The sequence below is a fragment of the Eleginops maclovinus genome, chromosome 4, assembly GCF_036324505.1.
Source record: "Eleginops maclovinus isolate JMC-PN-2008 ecotype Puerto Natales chromosome 4, JC_Emac_rtc_rv5, whole genome shotgun sequence".
NCBI lineage: Eukaryota > Metazoa > Chordata > Actinopteri > Perciformes > Eleginopidae > Eleginops > Eleginops maclovinus.
In genome coordinates this window covers 4,033,120-4,059,063 of record NC_086352.1, presented here as the reverse complement: position 1 = coordinate 4,059,063, position 25,944 = coordinate 4,033,120, and the positions used below count along the sequence as shown (strand labels likewise).

Here is a 25,944-nt window from a genome sequence, read left to right as displayed (position 1 = left end):
GGTGTATATCAGTATGTAGAGTCTCTACTTTAAAGAGTCCTCTCCTGCTGATGTTCAGGTGTATATCAGTATGTAGTGTCTCTACTTTAAAGAGTCCTCTCCTGCTGATGTTCAGGTGTATATCAGTATGTAGAGTCTCTACTTTAAAGAGTCCTCTCCTGCTGATGTTCAGGTGTATATCAGTATGTAGTGTCTCTACTTTAAAGAGTCCTCTCCTGCTGATGTTCAGGTGTATATCAGTATGTAGAGTCTCTACTTTTAGGAGTCAATATTCCGGTCAATAATTTCAAAACCAAACGGTTTTAACACATGCTGTTTATTTTTTATTTTTTGCGTAAATGTCACAAGCAGATTTTCTTCAATTCGGAAAGTTTGTCTCAAAACTGTGTGTGTGTAAAAACACGATGCATAAAGAGAGAATTGAGACACAAACAAACACCAAATTGATTCACAATGCCTGAGCGAAAGTTGTCCATGTTAGAGAGAGATCCACTAATTTATTTCCTTCATTTTTAAATTAATGATAGTATTCACAGATCTTTTTTTAAAATTTGTAAACATTTTTGGTGAGTTTGCAAATCTTTTGAATGCATTTGTGGAAGGTGTTTTACATTTACGAATCACACATTTTCACCTAATTAGTTTTTCTGTTCGCACAAATAATGTTTAGACAAATCAACCCCCATATCATACACACTATATTACAGCAGGTGATAACAACGCAGTGCAGGGTTTCAAACTACAGGGGGCAAGAGTGGGTCGTCTCTGCGTCTAGCGTCACCAGAACAAGAAGACCGGAAGTCACGTGTGTAGTTCCGGCGCGCTGTTCGTCGCGAAATCGTGTGTTTTGTCTGGATTGAAAAGCGATAAAAGCGATAAAAGATAAAGATGTACGAGCAAGACGAAGGTGAGCTCATGATTTACCTCCAACAAACTATACTCATGTATATATGTATCTTTATAAATACTAACGGTAACTCCGAAAACAAACACCAGGCTGCTTCCATGCTAACGTTAGCTTCAGTCTTTCATGATATTTTATATAATATAAATATAATATATGTAATAATCTGGTGACAGAAAGAGTAACTGTTCTAGTTGTATCTGCTACTGTCTCTTATGAAACGTAAGCTTCATTTACATTTATTTTATTACAATATTTGCAAAAACCATAAAGATTAACCCTCAGGACAACCTTTTAGCATCCTTTCATCTCGCGAGACTTTAATGTTTAGCAGATAGTAATGTTCCTGTGGGGCTAATGACAGAAATGCACATCGACAGAACAGCTAAAGTCTTTCTTTACTTCACGAACAAAGCTCTGCTCATTAAACCTGTAAAACAGCACAATGTGTTAAATGATTACCAGCTAAATGTACATATTAGCAGATGGTGTTATCAAACGTGTGTGTCATAGTTAACATCATTAATCATTTCATGAAAAACGTTATTGATCATATTGAGAAAACACATGTTTCAGTTTCATGAGAAAACATGACACACCTCTTCAGTAAACACCTGTTTATAATACACTGACGACTAGATGTGGAACATAAGACTTTAAATCCTGTGTAAATAATAGTATAGCATGTAGTGTGTTTCTGTGTGTGTTTGTAGCATGTAGTGTGTTTCTGTGTGTGTTTGTAACATGTAGTGTGTTTCTGTGTGTGTTTGTAGCATGTAGTGTGTTTCTGTGTGTGTTTGTAACATGTAGTGTGTTTCTGTGTGTGTTTGTAGCATGTAGTGTGTTTCTGTGTGTGTTTGTAGCATGTAGTGTGTTTCTGTGTGTGTTTGTAGCATGTAGTGTGTTTCTGTGTGTGTTTGTAGCATGTAGTGTGTTTCTGTGTGTGTTTGTAGCATGTAGTGTGTTTCTGTGTGTGTTTGTAACATGTAGTGTGTTTCTGTGTGTGTTTGTAGCATGTAGTGTGTTTCTGTGTGTGTTTGTAACATGTAGTGTGTTTCTGTGTGTGTTTGTAGCATGTAGTGTGTTTCTGTGTGTGTTTGTAACATGTAGTGTGTTTCTGTGTGTGTTTGTAACATGTAGTGTGTTTCTGTGTGTGTTTGTAACACAGTGTGTGTTTCTGTGTGTGTTTGTAACACGGTGTGTGTTTCTGTGTGTGTAACACGGTGTGTGTTTCTGTGTGTTTGTAACACGGTGTGTGTTTCTGTGTGTTTGTAACACAGTGTGTGTTTCTGTGTGTTTGTAACACAGTGTGTGTTTCTGTGTGTTTGTAACACAGTGTGTGTTTCTGTGTGTTTGTAACACGGTGTGTGTTTCTGTGTGTTTGTAACACAGTGTGTGTTTCTGTGTGTTTGTAACACAGTGTGTGTTTCTGTGTGTTTGTAACACGGTGTGTGTTTCTGTGTGTGTTTGTAACACGGTGTGTGTTTCTGTGTGTGTAACACGGTGTGTGTTTCTGTGTGTGTTTGTAACACGGTGTGTGTTTCTCTGTTTGTCAGACCCGCAGTATGAAGAGGACGATGATGAAATCACTCCAGATTTGTGGCAGGAGGCGTGTTGGATCGTCATCAGGTTGGATATACTTGATAACAGCAGTGCTATAGATTAGTGCTATAACATTAGTGCTTATGGATTTAATGAGATACCAACGGTTTGAGACTAAGAACTGCTTAACATGCTTTTAATTTGAAAGAGTGTATCTGACATATTTCCTGTTCAAACCTTCCTCGTTGACTTTGAGATAAAGTGGTCCTTGGTTTCTGTCACAGGTTCACTTTGTGTCTGTCATTATGTCAGTGTTTCAAAAGACATCAACATTATTCTGGATAATCCCTTTATCCAGAGATGAAGAACAACACAAGGGTTACTCGGGGCTCTTATTTTGACGAGGCCTTCCTTTTCTCTTTCAGCTCTTATTTTGACGAGGCTTTCTTTGTGTTCCAGCTCTTATTTTGACGAGAAGGGTCTGGTGCGACAGCAGCTGGATTCGTTCGATGAATTTATCCAGATGTCTGTGCAGAGGATTGTGGAGGATGCCCCCCCCATCGACCTGCAGGCTGAAGCCCAGCACACCTCTGGAGAGGTGGAGGAGCCGGTGAGGACTATCACCTGGATCAGGATCAGGGTGGCAGAGTTGATCTGGTTGAACTGCGCTCATGATTCTTGTTATGTAGCCTCACAGTGTGTTTAAATGTGGGAGTGAATACAATCAAAGAATAATAAATAATGCATTTAAATATTACGAATAACTGTCCTGATCGGGTTGGCCCTGATCTGGCTCTGAGACCCTCCTTAAGCCCCCCTCAGACCTGGTCTCACTGCTTCTCTGTTTCAGCCTCGCTACCTGCTGAAGTTCGAGCAGATCTACCTGTCCAAGCCCACTCACTGGGAGAGAGACGGAGCTCCGTCACCCATGATGCCCAACGAAGCCCGGCTCAGAAACCTCACGTACGCCGCCCCCTCCCTGAAAGAAGTGTAGCAGCCAGCCAGTGTTGTACAGTCCGACTCGTGAGCTAAATTTAGAGACTCGTGACTTGACTTGGACTTGAGCACTAATGACTTGAACTCGGACTTGGACTCGTACATTCGGACTCGCGATGACTCGAAAGGACTCGACTTTGTCATTAAAACCCTGAGGTCGACGAACACGCCGGCGCGTTTTCGATATGTTTCTTTTCATATTTATGCCGTAATACGGCGTAGAAATGTTGCCGGAATCGGTAGACTCTCTTCTTTCCGATGCATTCTCCCGCGAGATCCTACGTGACTCACAGCCGGAGCTAGGGAGCGAAAAATAGAACTTGACGCATACATCTTTGGATCACTTTGTAGTGATGTGTGTGTTAAGCTCTCTTATTCGCCCTTTCAGTGCATATGAAAGTTCACAGCGCCCGCCATTAGGACACGCCTATGAGCTGCGGGACCAGTCATGTTTTTTTGAAGTTTAACAACATAGGGTTTCCCACACATAGACTTTACTTGGGCAGGCCGCCCAGGTATATTAACGGCCGCCCAGGTATATTAACGGCCGCCCAGGTATATTAACGGCCGCCCAGGTATATTAACGGCCGCCCAGGTATATTAACGGCCGCCCAGGTATATTAACGGCCGCCCAGGTATATTAACGGCCGCCCAGGTATATTAACGGCCGCCCGCCCAGGTATATTAACGGCCGCCCAGGTATATTAACGGCCGCCCAGGTATATTAACGGCCGCCCAGGTATATTAACGGCCGCCCAGGTATATTAACGGCCGCCCGCCCAGGTATATTAACGGCCGCCCAGGTATATTAACGGCCGCCCGCCCAGGTATATTAACGGCCGCCCAGGTATATTAACGGCCGCCCAGGTATATTAACGGCCGCCCAGGTGTATTTCGCGACCCATTCAGATTTTTTTTAAATAATATTTGTATTGATTCACAGTTGCAGTAAACAGTACATCGAAAGAGTCATATTTTAATTTTTCTGCATAACCCAGCACCCATTCCACCCATCCCAGAGACCCTTATTACATTATATAAACAGGTTAGTGTACCCAGATGAGCCGGATAAGTGTGAGAAAAAACAAAGACAAGACATAAACATGGTTACCTTCAGTTAAGGAAGTGAATGAAAAAAAGGGTTGCAACATCACATTTCTGTTTGTTTGCTGCCTGCGTCTCTGCATTTTCAGTAGATCAGCCCACTGTTCCTAGAGAGTCAAATCTAAGGGGGGGGGGGGTGGACCGGGCAAGGTATGGGTACAGAATCAGGGGGACATTTCAGTAGCAGGGAGTTTATCAGCATAGTCAAGTAGCGGTTTCCAGTGTGAGGAAAACTTCTCGGGACGGCCCCTAAGGCTGAATTTGATTTTCTCCAATTTCAGTAGAAATAATAAATCGTGGAGCCAAGATTTAAAGGAGGGTGGTTGGGAAGATTTCCATAGGAGGAGAATTCTTCTGCGCGCAATCAAGGACGCGAAAGCTATGACATTTTTCTGCAAAGATGTGGTTACGAGTCCATCGGGAGGCACTCCAAAAATAGCTATCTGTGGCGAAGGACTAACAGATATTCCTAGGATGTCAGATTTAAAAAATGATTGCCAGTAGATAGACAGTTTAGAGCATGTCCAGAACATGTGTGTTAGATTGCAGGGCGTCTGAGAGCATCTGTCTCAAGCTTCAGTAGTACTGTCTGGATACCATTTGTAGAGTTTGTCTCTGCTATAGTGGAGTCTAAAGAGTACTTTAAACTGGATAACAGACAGTCTGGCGCAGCTAGAGGAGGAGTTAACAGCTTCCAATGCTTTTTTCCATAGAGCATCAGAAATGCTTATCTGGAGTTGGGATTCCCAGTCAGCCCTGCTCTTATTTACAGATGAATCATTTGTTGGTGTTAAGAGATCATAAAGAAATGAGACGTGGCCCTTAGGCAGAGACTTAGCCTGGAGTACTAAGTCTATACCACTGAGGGGTGGGGCTTGGGGGAACTGGGAAGAGTGGGTTCGTGCAAAGTCGCGAAGTTGGAAGAAGCGAAAAAAGTCTGTATTACCCAGGCCAAAGGTCAAGCGTAGTTGGTTGAAACTGGCGAACAGTCCGTCAATGTATAAGTCACTCAAGCAACTCAGGCCTTTATTTTCCAGAGCTGCATAGCGCGAGTCAATCCTGGCTGGTACAAAGAAGTGATTATTACAAAGAGGTGTACTTTGAGGTAGGGAGAGCCATCCAAACCGTTTCCTGATTTGAATCCAAATTTTTAATGTATTAGTTACAATGGGGTTAGATGTAAAATCTGCGAGAGAAAGGGGGAGGGTGCCACATACTAGTCCCATTCAGTTTTTTAATCCGTCCGCGAGCACGACGCCATCCACGATCGATTAACTAGTGGACAATGATCTCCTCGCTCTACGCCTCCTGTACCTGTTTGCTCTCCTATTGTGTTTGTGTGTTGAACCTGGACTTGGACTCGAGGCATAGTGACTTGACTACAACACTGCAGCCAGCTACGTGCTAACATTAGCCCCATATACACCCCTCCATCAGGTGGTGTTTCAGATGGATTATGTGTGTGTTCTGCCATCAGGTCTGAGTGTGTGTGTGTGTTTTGCCCTCAGGTACTCGGCACCACTGTACGTGGACATCACAAAGACCATCATCAAGGAGGGTGAGGACCAGCTGCAGACTCAGCACCAGAAGACCTTCATTGGTAAAATTCCCATCATGCTTCGCTCCACCTACTGTCTGTTGAGTGGCCTGACGGACAGAGACCTTTGTGAACTCAACGAGTGTCCGCTGGACCCCGGGGGCTATTTCATCATTAACGGCTCCGAGAAGGTAAACACACACACTCTGCCTAATGCTAAGCTAACTGGTGCGTCTGCCTAATGCTAAGCGTACCACTGCACTTATTAATGAGGATGATGTGTTCCCAGGTGCTAATCGCTCAGGAGAAGATGGCCACAAACACGGTGTATGTGTTTGCTAAGAAGGACTCAAAGTACGCTTACACAGGCGAGTGCCGGTCCTGTCTGGAGAACTCTTCCCGTCCCACCAGCACCATATGGGTCAGCATGATGGCCCGCGGAGGACAGGTGAGTTCCTCCAGTGTTTAGATACCAACACGGCTGAATTGTTTCCGTGCCGGTACGAGTAACTCTGTGATGGATTCTTCTCAGGGAGTGAAGAAGAGCGCCATCGGTCAGAGGATTGTGTCCACGCTGCCCTACATCAGACAGGAAGTGCCCATTATCATCGTGTTCCGGGCGCTGGGCTTCGTGTCCGACAGAGACATCCTGGAACACATCATCTATGATTTCGACGACCCGGAGATGATGGAGATGGTACGTTCCAGCGCCCCATCAGGTTTGGTGTTCCATTTGCAGGTAGTCATGTTAGCACCGCCCAACTGTGATGTCACTGTCTGCAGGTGAAGCCGTCTCTGGACGAGGCCTTTGTGATCCAAGAGCAGAACGTGGCTCTGAACTTCATAGGCTCCAGAGGAGCAAAACCTGGCGTGACTAAGGAACGCAGAATCAAATACGCCAAAGAAGTCCTGCAGAAGGAGATGCTGCCGCACGTCGGGGTCAGCGACTTCTGTGAGACCAAAAAGGCCTACTTCCTGGGGTGAGGTGTGCGTGTGCGTGTGCGTGTGCGTGTGCGTGCGTGCGCGTGTGTGTGTGTGTGTGTGTGTGTGTGTGTGTAACTGCGTGTGTGATGAAGTGTAACTGCGTGTGTGATGAAGTGTAACTGCGTGTGTGATGAAGTGTAACTGCGTGTGTGATGAAGTGTAGCTGCGTGTGTGATGAAGTGTAGCTGCGTGTGTGATGAAGTGTAACTGCGTGTGTGATGAAGTGTAACTGCGTGTGTGATGAAGTGTAACTGCGTGTGTGATGAAGTGTAACTGTGTGTGTGTGATGAAGTGTAACTGCGTGTGTGATGAAGTGTAACTGCGTGTGTGATGAAGTGTAACTGCGTGTGTGATGAAGTGTAACTGCGTGTGTGATGAAGTGTAACTGTGTGTGATGATGAAGTGTAACTGTGTGTGTGTGATGATGAAGTGTAACTGTGTGTGATGATGAAGTGTAACTGTGTGTGTGTGATGATGAAGTGTAACTGTGTGTGTGATGAAGTGTAACTGTGTGTGTGTGATGAAGTGTAACTGTGTGTGTGATGAAGTGTAACTGTGTGTGTGTGATGAAGTGTAACTGTGTGTGATGAAGTGTAACTGTGTGTGTGATGAAGTGTAACTGTGTGTGTGTGTGTGTGTGTGTGTGTGTGTAACTGCGTGTGTGATGAAGTGTAACTGCGTGTGAGATGAAGTGTAACTGCGTGTGTGATGAAGTGTAACTGCGTGTGTGATGAAGTGTAACTGCGTGTGTGATGAAGTGTAACTGCGTGTGTGATGAAGTGTAACTGCGTGTGTGATGAAGTGTAACTGCGTGTGTGATGAAGTGTAACTGCGTGTGAGATGAAGTGTAACTGTGTGTGATGATGAAGTGTAACTGTGTGTGTGATGAAGTGTAACTGCGTGTGAGATGAAGTGTAACTGTGTGTGTGTGATGATGAAGTGTAACTGTGTGTGTGATGAAGTGTAACTGTGTGTGTGTGATGAAGTGTAACTGTGTGTGTGTGTGTGTGTGTTGCAGGTACATGGTGCACCGGCTGCTGCTGGCGGCTCTAGGTCGGCGGGAGCTGGACGACAGGGATCACTATGGCAACAAGAGGCTGGACCTGGCCGGGCCGCTGCTGGCCTTCCTGTTCAGAGGGTGGGCATGCGCACACTCACACACACACACACACACACACACACACACACACACAGGCCAGTTTAAAGTGTGTATGATGATGATCTGCTCATGAACACTGTTGTCAGCATGTTTAAGAACCTGCTGAAGGAGATCCGGCTCTACGCTCAGAAGTTTATCGACAGAGGAAAGGACTTCAACCTGGAGCTGGCCATCAAAACCCGGATCATCTCCGACGGCCTGAAGTACTCTCTGGCCACGGGGAACTGGGGAGACGTGAAGAAGGCCCATCAAGCCAGAGCCGGAGTGTCTCAGGTGAGGGTTAGGGTCCTACAGGTTAAACAGTTTATATTCCTCAACCCTCAAATCAACGCAGGGCTACATCAATTTATTACATGCATTGTGCTTCTGAAATATGTATTGTAAGTTGTTAAGCATAAGCACACACAATTATGATGTAATACTTTTGTTACACTTATTTGTATCGAAGAATTACCTCAAGGGCTGCAGCCTCTGAAATCACCCTGGAGTGTGTCATGATGTTCATCTTGGGAGAGGAAAGGCAGGATTTTAAACCTGGGATCCAGGGTAGAAGCAGTGTGGCGCATATTCTTTTCCACCACACTTGTGTATCTCTTGGCCAGATCTTGTGTATCGCCACAGGCGAAAGCTTTAGAGCTCTCTGCTATGCGAAGGTGATAGTGTGTGCAAAACACTTAACATGTTTAAAGCTGCCCAGCTGTCTAGCAGCTACCATGTTAGCAGCGTTATCGGTAACTAGTACCATGTCGGTATTTGGGAGCACCCATTCCTGTGCGACAGTCTGAAATGTCTCATTCATGTTTGCTCCGGTGTGGCTTTCATGCATCACTCAGGTTTGTAAAAAACGAGACTCCAGCTGCCAACCATCAGTGATATAGGGAGTGGTAAATGTGACATATGATTGAGTTGATCGTGACGTCCATGCATCACATGTTAGTGCTACTCTCGGTGCCGCAGATCTTTTGAAATGAAATACGCTATGGACTTAGTTATTTTCTTTGCCCGTTCGGAGTTGGCTGGAAGTTTAGAACCTTATTGCAGAGTGCGTTGGTTCACCAGAACGCTTGCTGCCACTGAGGGATGCTGTTCCAAATCCATCTCTGGGTGATGGCGTACAACGTGAGTCCGAAATACTTCAGCTTCGCTTTGCAAAGCTTGCATATTGTATTCCTCTTGTTGAGCTCCTTCTTCCCTTCGAGAAAATAAGATCCAAAATATGTCCAAATGAATGACTTCATTGACGATGGGGCAGGTTGAATTTGTTTTTTGGTCAGGTTCTCTGTTGCTCGCGGCCTCTCCATGACACACTCCGCTTTCTTCTTGCCCCCGGATTTGGGTCCGGGCAGAAACCGCCGCGGCGCAATTGCGCCTTCTATGGATTTAGTGAGCTAACTCATGTCAGGAAGACTGAAAAATGTGAATCGATTCTTGGAACTTCCGAATCGATTCTGAATCGGCAGAGATAGAATCACGATTCTTATGTGAATCAATTTTTTGCGCACCCCTAATAGCCTAAACTAAATGTGAGGTAAAGTGTGTCGCCAATGTAACCGGTTAGAACTCAAATTGGCGATGAGGTCTGAAATGTATGGAAAAGGTCTTAAAACAGGTCTTAAAAGGTATTAAATTTGACTTCAGGATTCCTGCATATACCCTGATGTGGAGCCCAGCATGCTGCGCTGTTCCATAACGTTCTTTATCAGCCACTGAAACCATTTTGGGAGAAGAAAGAAAATGTGTTTTAAGGATTTACCTTTTTTTTATAATCATAACATTTCATAAACGTGAGACAAGTAGTCGACTGTAACTATCTCTGGTCCAGGGCAGCCCTGTTCTTCAGATATTATCAGCAAAGCTCTGACTGAGTCCTCTCCCTCCTGCAGGTGTTGAACCGCTTGACCTTTGCCTCCACGCTGTCTCACCTCCGCCGAGTCAACTCGCCCATCGGCAGAGACGGGAAGCTGGCCAAGCCCCGGCAGCTGCACAACACCCTCTGGGGGATGGTGTGTCCGGCTGAGACGCCTGAGGTACACACAACAGCACACCCTGAGACACACGCACACACCCTGAGAAATCTGAATGGAGAGAACTAATGTGTGTGTGTGTGTGTGTGTGTGTGTGTGTGTGTGTGTTTTGCAGGGCCACGCAGTGGGGCTGGTGAAGAACCTAGCCCTCATGGCCTACATCTCGGTGGGATCCCAGCCGTCGCCCATCCTGGAGTTCCTGGAGGAGTGGAGCATGGAGAACCTGGAGGAGATCTCGCCGGCGGCCATCGCAGAGTTAGTCTGCTGCAGTCTCTGATGATCCTTTTCCACCAAACCGGTTCCGGTTCAAGATCCATTTTGTGCTTTTCTAGTTTTAGCCTGTAGCACCCTTGTGTTTCCACCACTCAGAGGCCGAGTGGAGCTCGAGTGGAGTTGTCATTGCATCATGACATAACTGCTTACGTGCCCTCTTATGACCCACTTGCCGTTTTACGTCTCTGATTTCCCCCCCAAAGCCACTCACAACAACAACACTGCGTCGGGTCGATGCTCCTGTAGCTTTTAATCATCCGAGGCCAGATTCAATTTCAGAACTACTTCTCCAACCTGATACTTCTCTCCAGAGAGCCGTGGCTCAGCGGCATTTACTGCCCGCTGCAGTGCTGCTTGTCCACCGGCCTTTAGTCTCCCATTAGCTCACGGTGGTGTTCACTGAAAAGTATTTACTGTCTGTCTGTCACAGCAGCTGATGCATACCCCCCCCCCCCCATCAGTGACTGTGTTCAGTCTGAACTGACGCTGTTTCTTCACAGCGCTGTTCTGAGAGTGTCTCTGGCTTCAGACAGGTGATGTCAGCACAGCTCCTCTGACTTCCTTCACTGCTCTGATATCCTGTTGTGGCAGAAGCCGTTTTCTACTCATTTTACCGGCGCAGTTTTCCTTATGGTTTTGCTTGTGATGGCAGCCTGTGTAGCCCAAGTACTGATTCCATCCCATAGCTGCAATAATACACAGGAGAACGTCTGCCTGCTCTTCCCAATGCTCACTAACAGAACGGTGATTAAAGTCCGGTGAGTAAACAGCACCACACTGACCCGGTTAGTGCTGCCGGACTTTATAAAGTGTGTGTGTATCAGTGTGTGGTCGCGCTGTAGTCCCTGTGCTCAGAGATACTGCTGTTACAACTTGTACTCGCTGTACTCCATGAACTGTAAGCTCAGGTTAATCCCCCCCCTCTGAGGTAAGCGTGACGTATTTGGTTCTTGGATCTTGCCTGGCAGCCGATTGAGGCCAGAAAGATCCTGTTTTTGGTGCTTGGAGTCGGCCCCGGTGGGTTGGAAACACGAAGAACCAGATCTTTATCAGGTTCTAACCTGGAACCGGTTTGGTGGGAAAGCGGCATTAGTCTGCACATAACTGTAGAGTTCACACTTCCTGTAAACTTATAGTTGGCAGTTCCCTCATCTGTCTCGTGTGTTTTAATTTCTCAGTGCCACTAAGATCTTTGTGAACGGCTGCTGGGTGGGGATCCACAAAGACCCCGAACAGCTGATGAACACACTGAGGAAACTCCGCCGTCAGATGGACATCATCGTGTCTGAGGTAACCTCCTGTTCTAACCGATGCTCCTGTTCACCACAGCCTAATGGTTTGGTGCTTCTTTAGTAAACCTTAAACTCTCCAGGGTTGTTTTAAAAAATCAATGTCTTCAGGAGGAACCAATGAGCAGACAGCACAAAAAAGCACTTGGCTGAAATATGAAATGTCCCCACATAGAGGTCTTAGGGTTCTCCTGGTTCTGACCGTTACAGGTGTCCATGATCAGAGATATCAGAGAGCGAGAGATCAGGATCTACACGGACGCTGGACGCATCTGCAGACCGCTGTTGATCGTCGAGAAACAGAAACTCCTGCTGAAGAGGCGACACATCGACCAGCTGAAGGAGCGCGAGTACAACAACTACAGGTACTACACTAACACTACTACAGGTACTACACTACTACAGGTACTACACTAACACTACTACAGGTACTACACTAACACTACTACAGGTACTACACTACTACAGGTACTACACTAACACTACTACAGGTACTACACTACTACAGGTACTACACTAACACTACTACAGGTACTACACTACTACAGGTACTACACTAACACTACTACAGGTACTACACTAACACTACTACAGGTACTACACTAACACTACTACAGGTACTACACTAACACTACTACAGGTACTACACTAACACTACTACACTACTACACTACTACAGGTACTACACTACTACAGGTACTACACTACTACAGGTACTACACTAACACTACTACAGGTACTACACTAACACTACTACAGGTACTACACTACTACAGGTACTACACTAACACTACTACAGGTACTACACTACTACAGGTACTACACTAACACTACTACAGGTACTACACTAACACTACTACAGGTACTACACTAACACTACTACAGGTACTACACTAACACTACTACAGGTACTACACTACTACAGGTACTACACTAACACTACTACAGGTACTACACTAACACTACTACAGGTACTACACTAACACTACTACAGGTACTACACTACTACAGGTACTACACTAACACTACTACAGGTACTACACTACTACAGGTACTACACTAACACTACTACACTAACACTACTACAGGTACTACACTACTACAGGTACTACACTAACACTACTACAGGTACTACACTAACACTACTACAGGTACTACACTAACACTACTACAGGTACTACACTACTACAGGTACTACACTAACACTACTACAGGTACTACACTACTACAGGTACTACACTACTACAGGTACTACACTAACACTACTACAGGTACTACACTAACACTACTACAGGTACTACACTACTACAGGTACTACACTAACACTACTACAGGTACTACACTAACACTACTACAGGTACTACACTAACACTACTACAGGTACTACACTACTACAGGTACTACACTAACACTACTACAGGTACTACACTAACACTACTACAGGTACTACACTACTACAGGTACTACACTAACACTACTGCAGGTACTAACACTACTACAGGTACTACACTAACACTACTACAGGTACTACACTAACACTACTACAGGTACTACACTACTACAGGTACTACACTACTACAGGTACTACACTAACACTACTACAGGTACTACACTTAACACTACTACAGGTACTACACTACTACAGGTACTACACTAACACTACTACAGGTACTACACTAACACTACTACACTACTACAGGTACTACACTAACACTACTACAGGTACTACACTACTACAGGTACTACACTAACACTACTACAGGTACTACACTAACACTACTACAGGTACTACACTACTACAGGTACTACACTACACTACTACAGGTACTACACTAACACTACTACACTACTACAGGTACTACACTAACACTACTACAGGTACTACACTAACACTACTACAGGTACTACACTAACACTACTACAGGTACTACACTAACACTACTACAGGTACTACACTAACACTACTACAGGTACTACACTAACACTACTACAGGTACTACACTAACACTACTACAGGTACTACACTAACACTACTACAGGTACTACACTACTACAGGTACTACACTACTACAGGTACTACACTAACACTACTACAGGTACTACACTAACACTACTACAGGTACTACACTAACACTACTACAGGTACTACACTAACACTACTACAGGTACTACACTAACACTACTACAGGTACTACACTACTACAGGTACTACACTAACACTACTACAGGTACTACACTAACACTACTACAGGTACTACACTACTACAGGTACTAACACTAACACTACTACAGGTACTACACTAACACTACTACAGGTACTACACTACTACAGGTACTACACTAACACTACTACAGGTACTACACTAACACTACTACAGGTACTACACTAACACTACTACAGGTACTACACTAACACTACTACAGGTACTACACTAACACTACTACAGGTACTACACTAACACTACTACAGGTACTACACTAACACTACTACAGGTACTACACTACTACAGGTACTACACTAACACTACTACAGGTACTACACTAACACTACTACAGGTACTACACTAACACTACTACAGGTACTACACTACTACAGGTACTACACTAACACTACTACAGGTACTACACTACTACAGGTACTACACTACTACAGGTACTACACTAACACTACTACAGGTACTACACTAACACTACTACAGGTACTACACTAACACTACTACAGGTACTACACTACTACAGGTACTACACTACTACAGGTACTACACTACTACAGGTACTACACTAACACTACTACAGGTACTACACTACTACAGGTACTACACTACTACAGGTACTACACTAACACTACTACAGGTACTACACTAACACTACTACAGGTACTACACTTACACTACTACAGGTACTACACTACTACAGGTACTACACTACTACAGGTACTACACTAACACTACTACAGGTACTACACTAACACTACTACAGGTACTACACTACTACAGGTACTACACTACTACAGGTACTAACACTAACACTACTACAGGTACTACACTTACACTACTACAGGTACTACACTACTACAGGTACTACACTACTACAGGTACTACACTAACACTACTACAGGTACTACACTAACACTACTACAGGTACTACACTACTACAGGTACTACACTACTACAGGTACTACACTAACACTACTACAGGTACTACACTAACACTACTACAGGTACTAACACTACTACAGGTACTACACTACTACAGGTACTAACACTAACACTACTACAGATACTACAGTAATGAGCGATCGACTGGTAGATCTTTGACACTTTACCTGTAGCTCCCGAAAGTAATAGAAAAATGCATACACAAATAAGCTACATTGTGCCTGACTAGTGCTCGGTTTTAAAAGCGCCTCGCTCTCTCTCTTGACCCAGCTGTTGTAATTTTTTAGGATACAGAGTGACCAATGAGATAAGAGAAGAGTAAGGGGTCTGTTAACTGTTGCGAACGTTAACATCTTGACTGTTAGGTAGGCTAACAGTTGGCTAACATGGCTGAGGCTCCAGGAAAGAAGCCGAAAACCTACAATTTTCATCCAGAATGGGAAGAGGAATGTCTTTTTACCGTGGTGAAAGACAAGTGTGTATATTGTGCCACCAAACACAAGCACTGTCGAAAAGAGGAAATCTGGAGCGGCACCACAACACCAATCCCCAAAAATTCGAAGAGGGCTACTCACCAAAGCGCGCTATCCAGCAGTGGCCCAGTCAGTAGGGGCTTGGACTGGGAACCGTAGGTTTGCCGGTTCAAGTCCCCGAACAGACTTGAAATATGGAAAGTGGACTGCTACTTGGAGAGGTCCCAGTTCACCTCCTAGGCCCTGCTGTGGTGTCCTTGAGCAAGGCACCGGACACCTCCAATCCCCCCCTCCCCATTGCTCCCCGGGCGCTGCACGATAGCTGCCCACTGCTCCCAGTACTAGGATGGGTTAAATGCAGAGGACACATTTCACTGTGTGCTCTGCTGTGTGCATGTGACCGATAAAGAGGGCTTCATCCTCCCATTCTATCTATCTATCCATGCAAAGAAAGTTAACGAGTTAAAGTCGTGGTTGATGGTCCAGCAATCGCTTTTTACAAAACCTGTTGCTCAAAATAATGCTGCTACCGAATCATCATTTTGAGTCAGTTACCTTCTGGCTAAACACAAGAAGCCTTTTAACAGATGGCGATTTATTCAAGGAAGCAGTGGCCATTACCTCAGAGACTCTTTTCAACAACTTAAAAAACAAGGAAGACCTCAAAACCACGCTCAAAAGTGTACAGCTTGGCCCTGCAACAGTGACAAGGAGGGTCGAGTTACTGTCAGAGGATGTGGATCGACAACTGTTAAAGGACTTGTCACTTTGTGAATATTTTTTTACTACATTTTGATGAATCCCTGGATGTAATGGACACAGCTCAGCTTGTTGTATTGTCAGAATGGCTTTCCAGGATTCTACAACAAAGGAGTACCTCCTCACTCTTTTGCACTTAAAGGAGAGAACGAGAGGTGAGGATATTTTCAATGAGTTTAAGATATATGTCAGTGAAAATGACATCCCCATTCATATACTGGTGGCAATTACTACCGATGGGGCCCCGGCAATGCGCGGTGTGCACTCTGGTTTTATAGGACTGTGCCGTAATGACACTGATTTTCCAGACTTCTTGAATTATCACTGTGTGATTCATCAGCAGGCCTTGGTTGGGAAGGCCGTGGACTTTTCTCATGTAATGGCACTGGTGGTCAAACTGATAAACTCGATTCGAGCAAAGGCACTTCCACATCGCTTATTCAAGGCGTTATTAGATGAGCTTGATGCAGCTTACGGAGACCTACTTCTTCATTCTGAACTTTGGTGGTTGAGTCGTGGAAAAGTACTGCAGCGATTTGTTGACTTTCTGCCTGAGATAAAGACTTTTCTGTCGGCAAGGAATGAGGAGCACAAGGAACTGTCAGATGATGCGTGGCTTCTGGACCTGGGGTTTCTGACAGACCTAACGGCAAAACTGAACGCACTCAACAACGAGCTCCAGGGAAAAGGCTGACACCTTCCCCACATGATAAGCGCAGTGAATGCGTTCAAGGCCAAGCTTGGGAGTTTGGACCACAGATCTAAAAAACAGGAGGCTGACACACTGACACAAGTGGCAAAAGAGTTCATTCAATGTTTTGGTGAGTTGGACGACATGGAAGATATTGCTGCATTAATTTCAAACCCATTCCTGCCCATTGATATAGAACAGGTCGCACATCAACTCCATCACGTTTTTGCTTTGCCAAGTGGAGTTGACATGGAGATGGTTGATTTGCAAAATGATATAGAGCTGAAAGCCAGATCAAGGGACAGTGTCTTTTGGGGACTTGTCAGCAGAGAGAAGGTTCCTCTTCTCACTGCATGTGCACTAAGAGTGAGTGCCTACTTTGGATCCACTTACCTCAGTCAAATGGCGTTTTCACAGATGAAGAAAATCAGATCAAAGTACAGGAGCCGCCTTACTGACAGACACCTCACAGACTGCCTCAGACTAGCTGTCAGTAGCCATGAGCCAAACTACAAAGCTCTCAGACAGCATTCAGTCACAGCCATCACACTGACTTGAGTAACATGACTGCAACAGTTCTGCCTCCTGTTGGCATTATGAAGTGACACTGCATAATATGGAACACACTGCACTTAGCGTAACTGCACTGACTGAGAATTTGGTTAGCACACATTAGTTGTACTTTCTAAAAGGTTAATGGTAAAGGTAGTAACTTGCATGAAGCTTCAGTGGATAAGCAGAACAGTTAACAATGGCACTCAACACGATCTGCTCTTTGCGAGATATGTTGATTTTCTTCTTTGTTGTTGTGAACAAAATAATTGACTCAAATACCAATGGGAAATAAGCCACATGCCTTTATCTTTTGGGTTGGAATGAAATTAAATAATGAAACTTAGAATTGAAGATATGATGAAAGAAAAACTAGGTTAGTTACAGAACCTAAACCTTAAAGAATTCCATGTAATTCAAATACAATTAGCCTAAATAAAACGCCTCAAATTGAAAGTACAGTCTCGGCTGTCTTTTTCTCTCAGATAGATCTTGCATTTCACCACGGTCGAGGTCAGGGATCTTGGGCTTAAAAAGGTTGGTGACCACTGGCTTATAGCTTGCCAGTTGTCTCATGGAGTTCGCCGATTAACAACCTTTTTACAACCGAACCTTTAGGAGCGAACAACCTTGCAACTTTACGGAACAACTGGCAACCTTTGGTTGTGCCCATAGAGTTTGACGGTTGTTCCCGCTGAGTTCTTCGGCTTCACTCCTAAAGTTTATGTAGCGGACAGGTCTTTGCTTATTTCTGCGGTGTCCGTTGGCAGGATCTGGAAAGGTCTTTGCTTATCTCTGCGGTGTCAGTTGGCAGGATCTGGTGGCGAGCGGCGTGGTGGAATACATCGACACTCTGGAGGAGGAGACAGTGATGCTTGCTATGACCCCTGATGACCTCCAGGAGAAAGGCGTGGCTTACTGCTCCACCTACACTCACTGTGAAATCCACCCATCCATGATCCTAGGAGTCTGCGCCTCCATCATCCCCTTCCCCGATCACAACCAGGTACCAGCTCTCTTCTAATCAATGCATCCTTAGAGTGGAGGATCAATAACAAAAAGATAGCTTGATGTAGTAACGGGTGATTTGTTGTTCAGTCTCCCAGGAACACGTACCAGTCTGCTATGGGCAAACAGGCCATGGGAGTCTACATCACCAACTTTCATGTGCGAATGGACACGCTGGCCCATGTGTTGTACTACCCTCAGAAACCGCTGGTCACCACCCGGTCCATGGAGTACCTGCGTTTCAGAGAGCTGCCTGCAGGTAGCACACCTGTACACACTGACCATCTGTTCAGGAGAGGGAAGCTCGAAGAGCATGTCAACCTCTGCCCAAGGGCTGACTCCTACAGTATTACTTACAGAATAATGAACCAGGCTTGTGGGGGACACTTTTTATGTATCTTCAGGTATTAACTCCATCGTGGCGATCGCCTCGTACACAGGGTACAACCAGGAGGACTCTGTGATCATGAACAGGTCTGCTGTGGATCGGGGCTTCTTCAGGTCAGCACTTACTCCTAACCCTAAATCCTGTATAATGTAATGTTATATAAAATGCCTCTCAAGCTGTTCTCTCTCCTGCAGGTCTGTTTTCTACCGGTCCTACAAAGAGCAGGAGTCTAAGAAAGGTTTTGATCAGGAGGAGATCTTTGAGAAGCCGACCCGTGAAACCTGTCAGGGTGAGGATGGAGCTCAGAGCTGACCTCTTTGGCTGCAGTGTCAGTACGCCATGTGTAACCGATTCCCTCCTCAGGTATGAGACATGCCATCTATGACAAACTGGATGACGACGGGCTGATCGCGCCCGGCGTCCGTGTCTCCGGAGAGGACGTGATCATCGGGAAGACGGTGACTCTGCCAGAGAACGACGACGAGCTGGACAGCACCAACCGGCGCTACACCAAGAGAGATTGCAGCACCTTCCTGAGGACCAGCGAGACCGGTATCGTGGACCAAGTGATGGTGACCCTGAACCAGGAGGGCTACAAGTTCTGCAAGATCCGGGTGGGGGCATAAACCCTTAAGATCCATACAGGTGTACAGAGAGTCCAAAAGATCCGTCCGGATGTACGGACAATACACTATGGATGACCTCCTTATTTTCAACACACAGAAAATAGCCTACTATACAAAAAAGAAAACTATTGTATACATGACTGATACATATTTCTTACACAGCAACAACACCAACTTGTATACGGCAAGGAACTGAACACACTCTTTCAAAAGGAAACACTGAAACCTTTTTTCGGGTCTCAAGCCACAGAAACGTCCTTGCATACAGTCTTGTTTTCTGATGAATTTCCTGCTTCCTCAGGTGCGCTCGGTCCGGATCCCTCAGATCGGAGATAAGTTTGCCAGCCGACACGGGCAGAAGGGAACTTGTGGGATCCAGTACAGACAGGAGGTACACTGACATGTTTTTACCGAGATATTCCTCCTAGTTTAGGATTACTGGAAAATACTTGGATTAGGAATACTGTGCTATGCCAGGTTAAGGGTTACTGTCTGATTGTCTCTGCTGTTTCTCTGAAGGACATGCCGTTTACCTGTGAGGGAATCACTCCGGACATTATCATCAATCCTCACGCCATTCCCTCCAGAATGACTGTAGGCCATCTGATTGAGTGCTTGCAGGGCAAGGTATCACACGCATACACTCACCCTCACAACTCTCAGCGAGTACCTGATTACTGAAAGGGTTACTCGTGTTTCAGGTCTCTGCAAACAAAGGGGAGATCGGTGACGCGACGCCCTTTAACGACGCCGTCAACGTGCAGAAAGTGTCCAACCTGCTGTCGGAGTATGGTTATCACCTGAGAGGAAATGAGGTCACTTCCCTTTCTGTCCTCACGACATAAAGCTAAGTCCTGTTTAAAGACCTTGTTCGTGACGTGGTTCTGGTCTGTTCAGGTTCTGTATAATGGCTTCACGGGGAGGAAGCTGACGTCCCAGATCTTCATTGGACCCACGTACTACCAGCGGCTCAAACACATGGTGGATGACAAAATCCACTCGAGGGCCCGGGGCCCCGTCCAGATCCTCAACAGGCAACCAATGGAGGGCCGGTCCCGGTGAGGACGTGTGTCTGTGTGTCTGTCTGTCTGTCTGTCTGTCTGTCTGTCTCTCTCTCTCTGTCTATCTGGCTCCTCGCCCCTGTCTGTTTCTAACGTGCCTCACCTGTCTGCCCCCTCAGTGACGGCGGTCTGCGGTTCGGTGAGATGGAGCGAGATTGTCAGATTGCTCACGGCGCTGCTCAGTTCCTCAAAGAGCGTCTGTTCGAGGCGTCTGATCCATATCAGGTCCACGTCTGTAACCTGTGTGGACTAATGGCCATCGCCAACACGCGCACACACACCTACGAGTGCAGAGGCTGCCGCAACAAGACCCAGGTAAACACTATCTGTGACCAGGTAACCATTATCTGTAACCAGGTAAACATTATCTGTAACCAGGTAAACATTATCTGTAACCAGGTAACCATTATCTGTAACCAGGTAACCATTATCTGTGACCAGGTAACCATTATCTGTAACCAGGTAACCATTATCTGTAACCAGGTAAACATTATCTATAACCAGGTAAACATTATCTGTAACCAGGTAAACATTATCTGTAACCAGGTAACCATTATCTATAACCAGGTAAACATTATCTATAACCAGGTAACCATTATCTATAACCAGGTAAACATTATCTGTAACCAGGTAAACATTATCTGTAACCAGGTAAACATTATCTGTAACCAGGTAACCATTATCTGTAACCAGGTAAACATTATCTGTAACCAGGTAACCATTATCTGTAACCAGGTAACCATTATCTGTGACCAGGTAAACATTATCTATAACCAGGTAACCATTATCTATAACCAGGTAAACATTATCTGTAACCAGGTAAACATTATCTATAACCAGGTAAACATTATCTGTAACCAGGTAACCATTATCTGTAACCAGGTAACCATTATCTGTAACCAGATAACCATTATCTATAACCAGGTAACCATTATCTATAACCAGGTAAGCATTATCTATAACCAGGTAAACATTATCTATAACCAGGTAAACATTATCTGTAACCAGGTAACCATTATCTATAACCAGGTAAACATTATCTATAACCAGGTAACCATTATCTGTAACCAGGTAACCATTATCTGTAACCAGGTAAACATTATCTATAACCAGATAACCATTATCTATAACCAGGTAACCATTATCTATAACCAGGTAACCATTATCTGTAACCAGGTAAACATTATCTGTAACCAGGTAACCATTATCTGTAACCAGGTAACCATTATCTGTAACCAGGTAACCATTATCTGTAACCAGGTATACATTATCTGTAACCAGGTAACCATTATCTGTAACCAGGTAACCATTATCTGTAACCAGGTAACCATTAACTGTAACCAGGTAACCATTATCTGTAACCAGGTAAACCTTATCTGTAACCAGGTAACCATTATCTGTAACCAGGTAAACATTATCTGTAACCAGGTAACCATTATCTGTAACCAGGTAACCATTATCTATAACCAGGTAACCATTATCTGTAACCAGGTAACCATTATCTGTAACCAGGTAAACATTATCTGTAACCAGGTAAACATTATCTGTAACCAGGTAAACATTATCTGTAACCAGGTAAACATTATCTGTAACCAGGTAAACATTATCTGTAACCAGGTAAACATTATCTATAACCAGGTAACATTATCTATAACCAGGTAACCATTATCTATAACCAGGTAAACATTATCTATAACCAGGTAACCATTATCTGTAACCAGGTAAACATTATCTGTAACCAGGTAAACATTATCTGTAACCAGGTAAACATTATCTATAACCAGGTAAACATTATCTGTAACCAGGTAACCATTATCTGTAACCAGGTAAACATTATCTGTAACCAGGTAAACATTATCTATAACCAGGTAAACATTATCTATAACCAGGTAACCATTATCTGTAACCAGGTAACCATTATCTGTAACCAGGTAACCATTATCTATAACCAGGTAACCATTATCTGTAACCAGGTAAACATAATCTGTAACCAGGTAACCATTATCTGTAACCAGGTAAACATTATCCGTAACCAGGTAACCATTATCTATAACCAGGTAACCATTATCTATAACCAGGTAACCATTATCTGTAACCAGGTAACCATTATCTGTAACCAGGTAAACATTATCTATAACCAGGTAAACATTATCTGTAACCAGGTAACCATTATCTGTAACCAGGTAAACATTATCTGTAACCAGGTAACCATTATCTGTAACCAGGTAAACATTATCTATAACCAGGTAAACATTATCTGTAACCAGGTAACCATTATCTGTAAGTAACCAGGTAACCATTATCTGTAACCAGGTAACCATTATCTGTAACCAGGTAAACATTATCTGTAACCAGGTAACCATTATCTGTAACCAGGTAACCATTATCTGTAACCAGGTAACCATTATCTGTAACCAGGTAAACATTATCTGTAACCAGGTAACCATTATCTGTAACCAGGTAAACATTATCTATAACCAGGTAAACATTATCTATAACCAGGTAACCATTATCTGTAACCAGGTAACCATTATCTGTAACCAGGTAACCATTATCTGTAACCAGGTAACCATTATCTATAACCAGGTAACCATTATCTATAACCAGGTAAACATTATCTATAACCAGGTAAACATTATCTATAACCAGGTAACCATTATCTGTAACCAGGTAACCATTATCTGTAACCAGGTAAACATTATCTATAACCAGGTAACCATTATCTGTAACCAGGTAACCATTATCTGTAACCAGGTAACCATTATCTGTAACCAGGTAAACATTATCTGTAACCAGGTAACCATTATCTGTAACCAGGTAAACATTATCTGTAACCAGGTAACCATTATCTGTAACCAGGTAACCATTATCTGTAACCAGGTAAACATTATCTGTAACCAGGTAAACATTATCTATAACCAGGTAAACATTATCTGTAACCAGGTAACCATTATCTGTAACCAGGTAACCATTATCTGTAACCAGGTAACCATTATCTGTAACCAGGTAAACATTATCTGTAACCAGGTAACCATTATCTATAACCAGGTAACCATTATCTGTAACCAGGTAAACATTATCTGTAACCAGGTAACCATTATCTATAACCAGGTAAACATTATCTGTAACCAGGTAACCATTATCTATAACCAGGTAAACATTATCTGTAACCAGGTAACCATTATCTGTAACCAGGTAACCATTATCTGTAACCAGGTAAACATTATCTGTAACCAGGTAAACATTATCTATAACCAGGTAACCATTATCTATAACCAGGTAACCATTATCTGTAACCAGGTAACCATTATCTGTAACCAGGTAACCATTATCTATAACCAGGTAACCATTATCTATAACCAGGTAAACATTATCTGTAACCAGGTAACCATTATCTGTAACCAGGTAACCATTATCTGTAACCAGGTAACCATTATCTATAACCAGGTAAACATTATCTGTAACCAGGTAACCATTATCTGTAACCAGGTAACCATTATCTGTAACCAGGTAACCATTATCTATAACCAGGTAAACATTATCTGTAACCAGGTAACCATTATCTGTAACCAGGTAACCATTATCTGTAACCAGGTAACCATTATCTGTAACCAGGTAACCATTATCTATAACCAGGTGTATTTGTCTCTCATCTGTCCCACCCCCCCCACAGATCTCGCTGGTGCGCATGCCGTACGCCTGTAAGCTGCTCTTCCAGGAGTTGATGTCGATGAGCATTGCTCCTCGTATGATGACGTCATAGTGGCTCAGCCAATCAGACGGCTCCGTGCAGACTTTAGCTGTGACGTCAGCAGGAAGTGTGCTCTGAATGTTTTTAGTTTCCTGACTTTTGTTTTTTGTATTAGAATAAACCTGATGAAGTTTCTGAGTCTGGGTCACATGTCTTTTCTCGTTGGTTCACGACGTCCATCATTTAAAACTGATTTATCTTTATTTCAGTTCAAATCGTTTGAGTCACTAAAATAACGAAGTGTGGATTTCTGTGTTATAATCAGAATAAACATTTGGAGAGCACCAACCACGAGAACAGAAGTTAAAGAGGCCCTATTCTTCTTCTGTGGTGTTCCCGTTCCTGTAGTTCTTTTATGTGTAAATCCCTGAGCGAGTTGTGCCCTCAAGTCGGGGTCAAAGGTCATTAAATAAAGGGTCGTGGGAAAGTCCTCTGTGTTCTTAGTTGCTGCTCTTAGGTTAAAGTCAAATCTCATTTCCTCAGTGAAGTTCATGACCGCAGAAGATGTTCACTGACAGTCAGAAGTTTGTACGTTGTGTTAGAGGAGCATTACCCCAGCAGCTGAAAAATACTCTTCCATAGATCCTGCCCGTCGAGCCCCCCAGGAGAATCTGTTCATACCTTTAACAGGAAGTGAAGAACCTCTGTATAGGGTTTGTAAATAAAAGCCCTTTCTCACTTTTCCCCTCCTCGACTCATCGCGTCTTAGTCCCACCCACAGGAGATAGGAGCGGAGGAGACGAGGGGAACCGATGAGGAGTGTAAGCAACAGGCGTTTAGAGAAATGAGAAATCCTCTCAGGGTCATTCTGAAGCAACGTGCTTTAATGACAGTAGGCTCAGCAGCACTATGTTCAGGAACATTTATATATTTACTTTAATTCATTCAGTGTGCTAACATCAGACCAAACAGCTACAGAGGAGAGGCGCGGGATGACTTGACTGAGGGGAAATATTTTTCCTAACATGAAATGAACGGATTTAACTGGAATATCCTGTAGACATGCTCAATCGTGTGTATTTATGTGTACTGTATATACACAGTGGTGGTTAAAATTTGACATGTATTGAGTTTCCAATCATTTCTACAACTCTTATTTTTCTGTGACAGAATGATTGGAGCACAGAAAAAAAAAAATCATGAAGTTTGTTTCTTTTATGGATTTCAGAGTCCTCTGAAATTGTGATCAAATCTGCTGGGTCAAAAATATACATACAAGGCCCCGGCCGTGGCACGACTGGCTGGGGCACCTGCACCGTAGGCCGGCGACCCAGGTTCAATTCCCGACCTGTGGTCCTTTCGGGATCCCACCCAGAGTCTCTCTCCCAATCGCTTCCTGTCACTCTCCACTGTCCTATCCGATTAAAGGCAAAAAGCCCCCCAACAAAATGTTAAGTAGAAAATATACATACAGCAACATGAGTTGTTTCAATCAAAATTAGGCCAAGAGTCAACTGAGAACCAACAAAATGCAGGTCTGCAATGAAGTAGAAGCTGCTGGAACACAGGAGTCAGTCTCCACAGTCAAGCAGGACATCACCACAGGCTGAGAGGCTGCTGTGTGAGAAGGAAGCCCTTGCTCCAGAAGTGGCACATTGAGACCTGACTGATGTTTGCTATGACCACATGGAAAAAGAAAAGGCCTTCTGGAGGAAAGCTCTGTGG

General features: G+C 44.1%; 1 protein-coding gene across 1 annotated transcript; it reads left to right on the top strand.

The window, feature by feature from the left end:
• The first annotated feature begins 757 nt into the window (after window positions 1–757).
• Window positions 758–24,417, top strand: polr2b (RNA polymerase II subunit B). Its single transcript, XM_063881903.1, has 25 exons — window positions 758–907; window positions 2,461–2,533; window positions 2,906–3,056; window positions 3,297–3,409; window positions 6,055–6,274; window positions 6,373–6,531; window positions 6,616–6,780; window positions 6,867–7,063; window positions 8,086–8,205; window positions 8,313–8,499; window positions 10,110–10,253; window positions 10,366–10,505; window positions 11,702–11,813; window positions 12,023–12,177; window positions 18,253–18,451; window positions 18,544–18,712; window positions 18,858–18,954; window positions 19,036–19,130; window positions 19,205–19,455; window positions 19,769–19,858; window positions 19,987–20,094; window positions 20,169–20,282; window positions 20,365–20,525; window positions 20,648–20,843; window positions 24,202–24,417. Exons 1-25 carry the CDS (start codon window positions 889–891, stop codon window positions 24,289–24,291), a joined length of 3,525 nt encoding a protein of 1,174 aa, XP_063737973.1. The 5' UTR covers window positions 758–888; the 3' UTR covers window positions 24,292–24,417.
• Window positions 24,418–25,944: the final 1,527 nt, after the last annotated feature.

Coding starts and splice junctions, on each gene's coding strand:
- polr2b (XM_063881903.1), top strand. Junction 6,275..6,372: donor TCATTAACGGCTCCGAGAAG/GTAAACACACAC, acceptor ATGTGTTCCCAG/GTGCTAATCGCTCAGGAGAA. Junction 18,955..19,035: donor GTGGATCGGGGCTTCTTCAG/GTCAGCACTTAC, acceptor TCTCTCCTGCAG/GTCTGTTTTCTACCGGTCCT.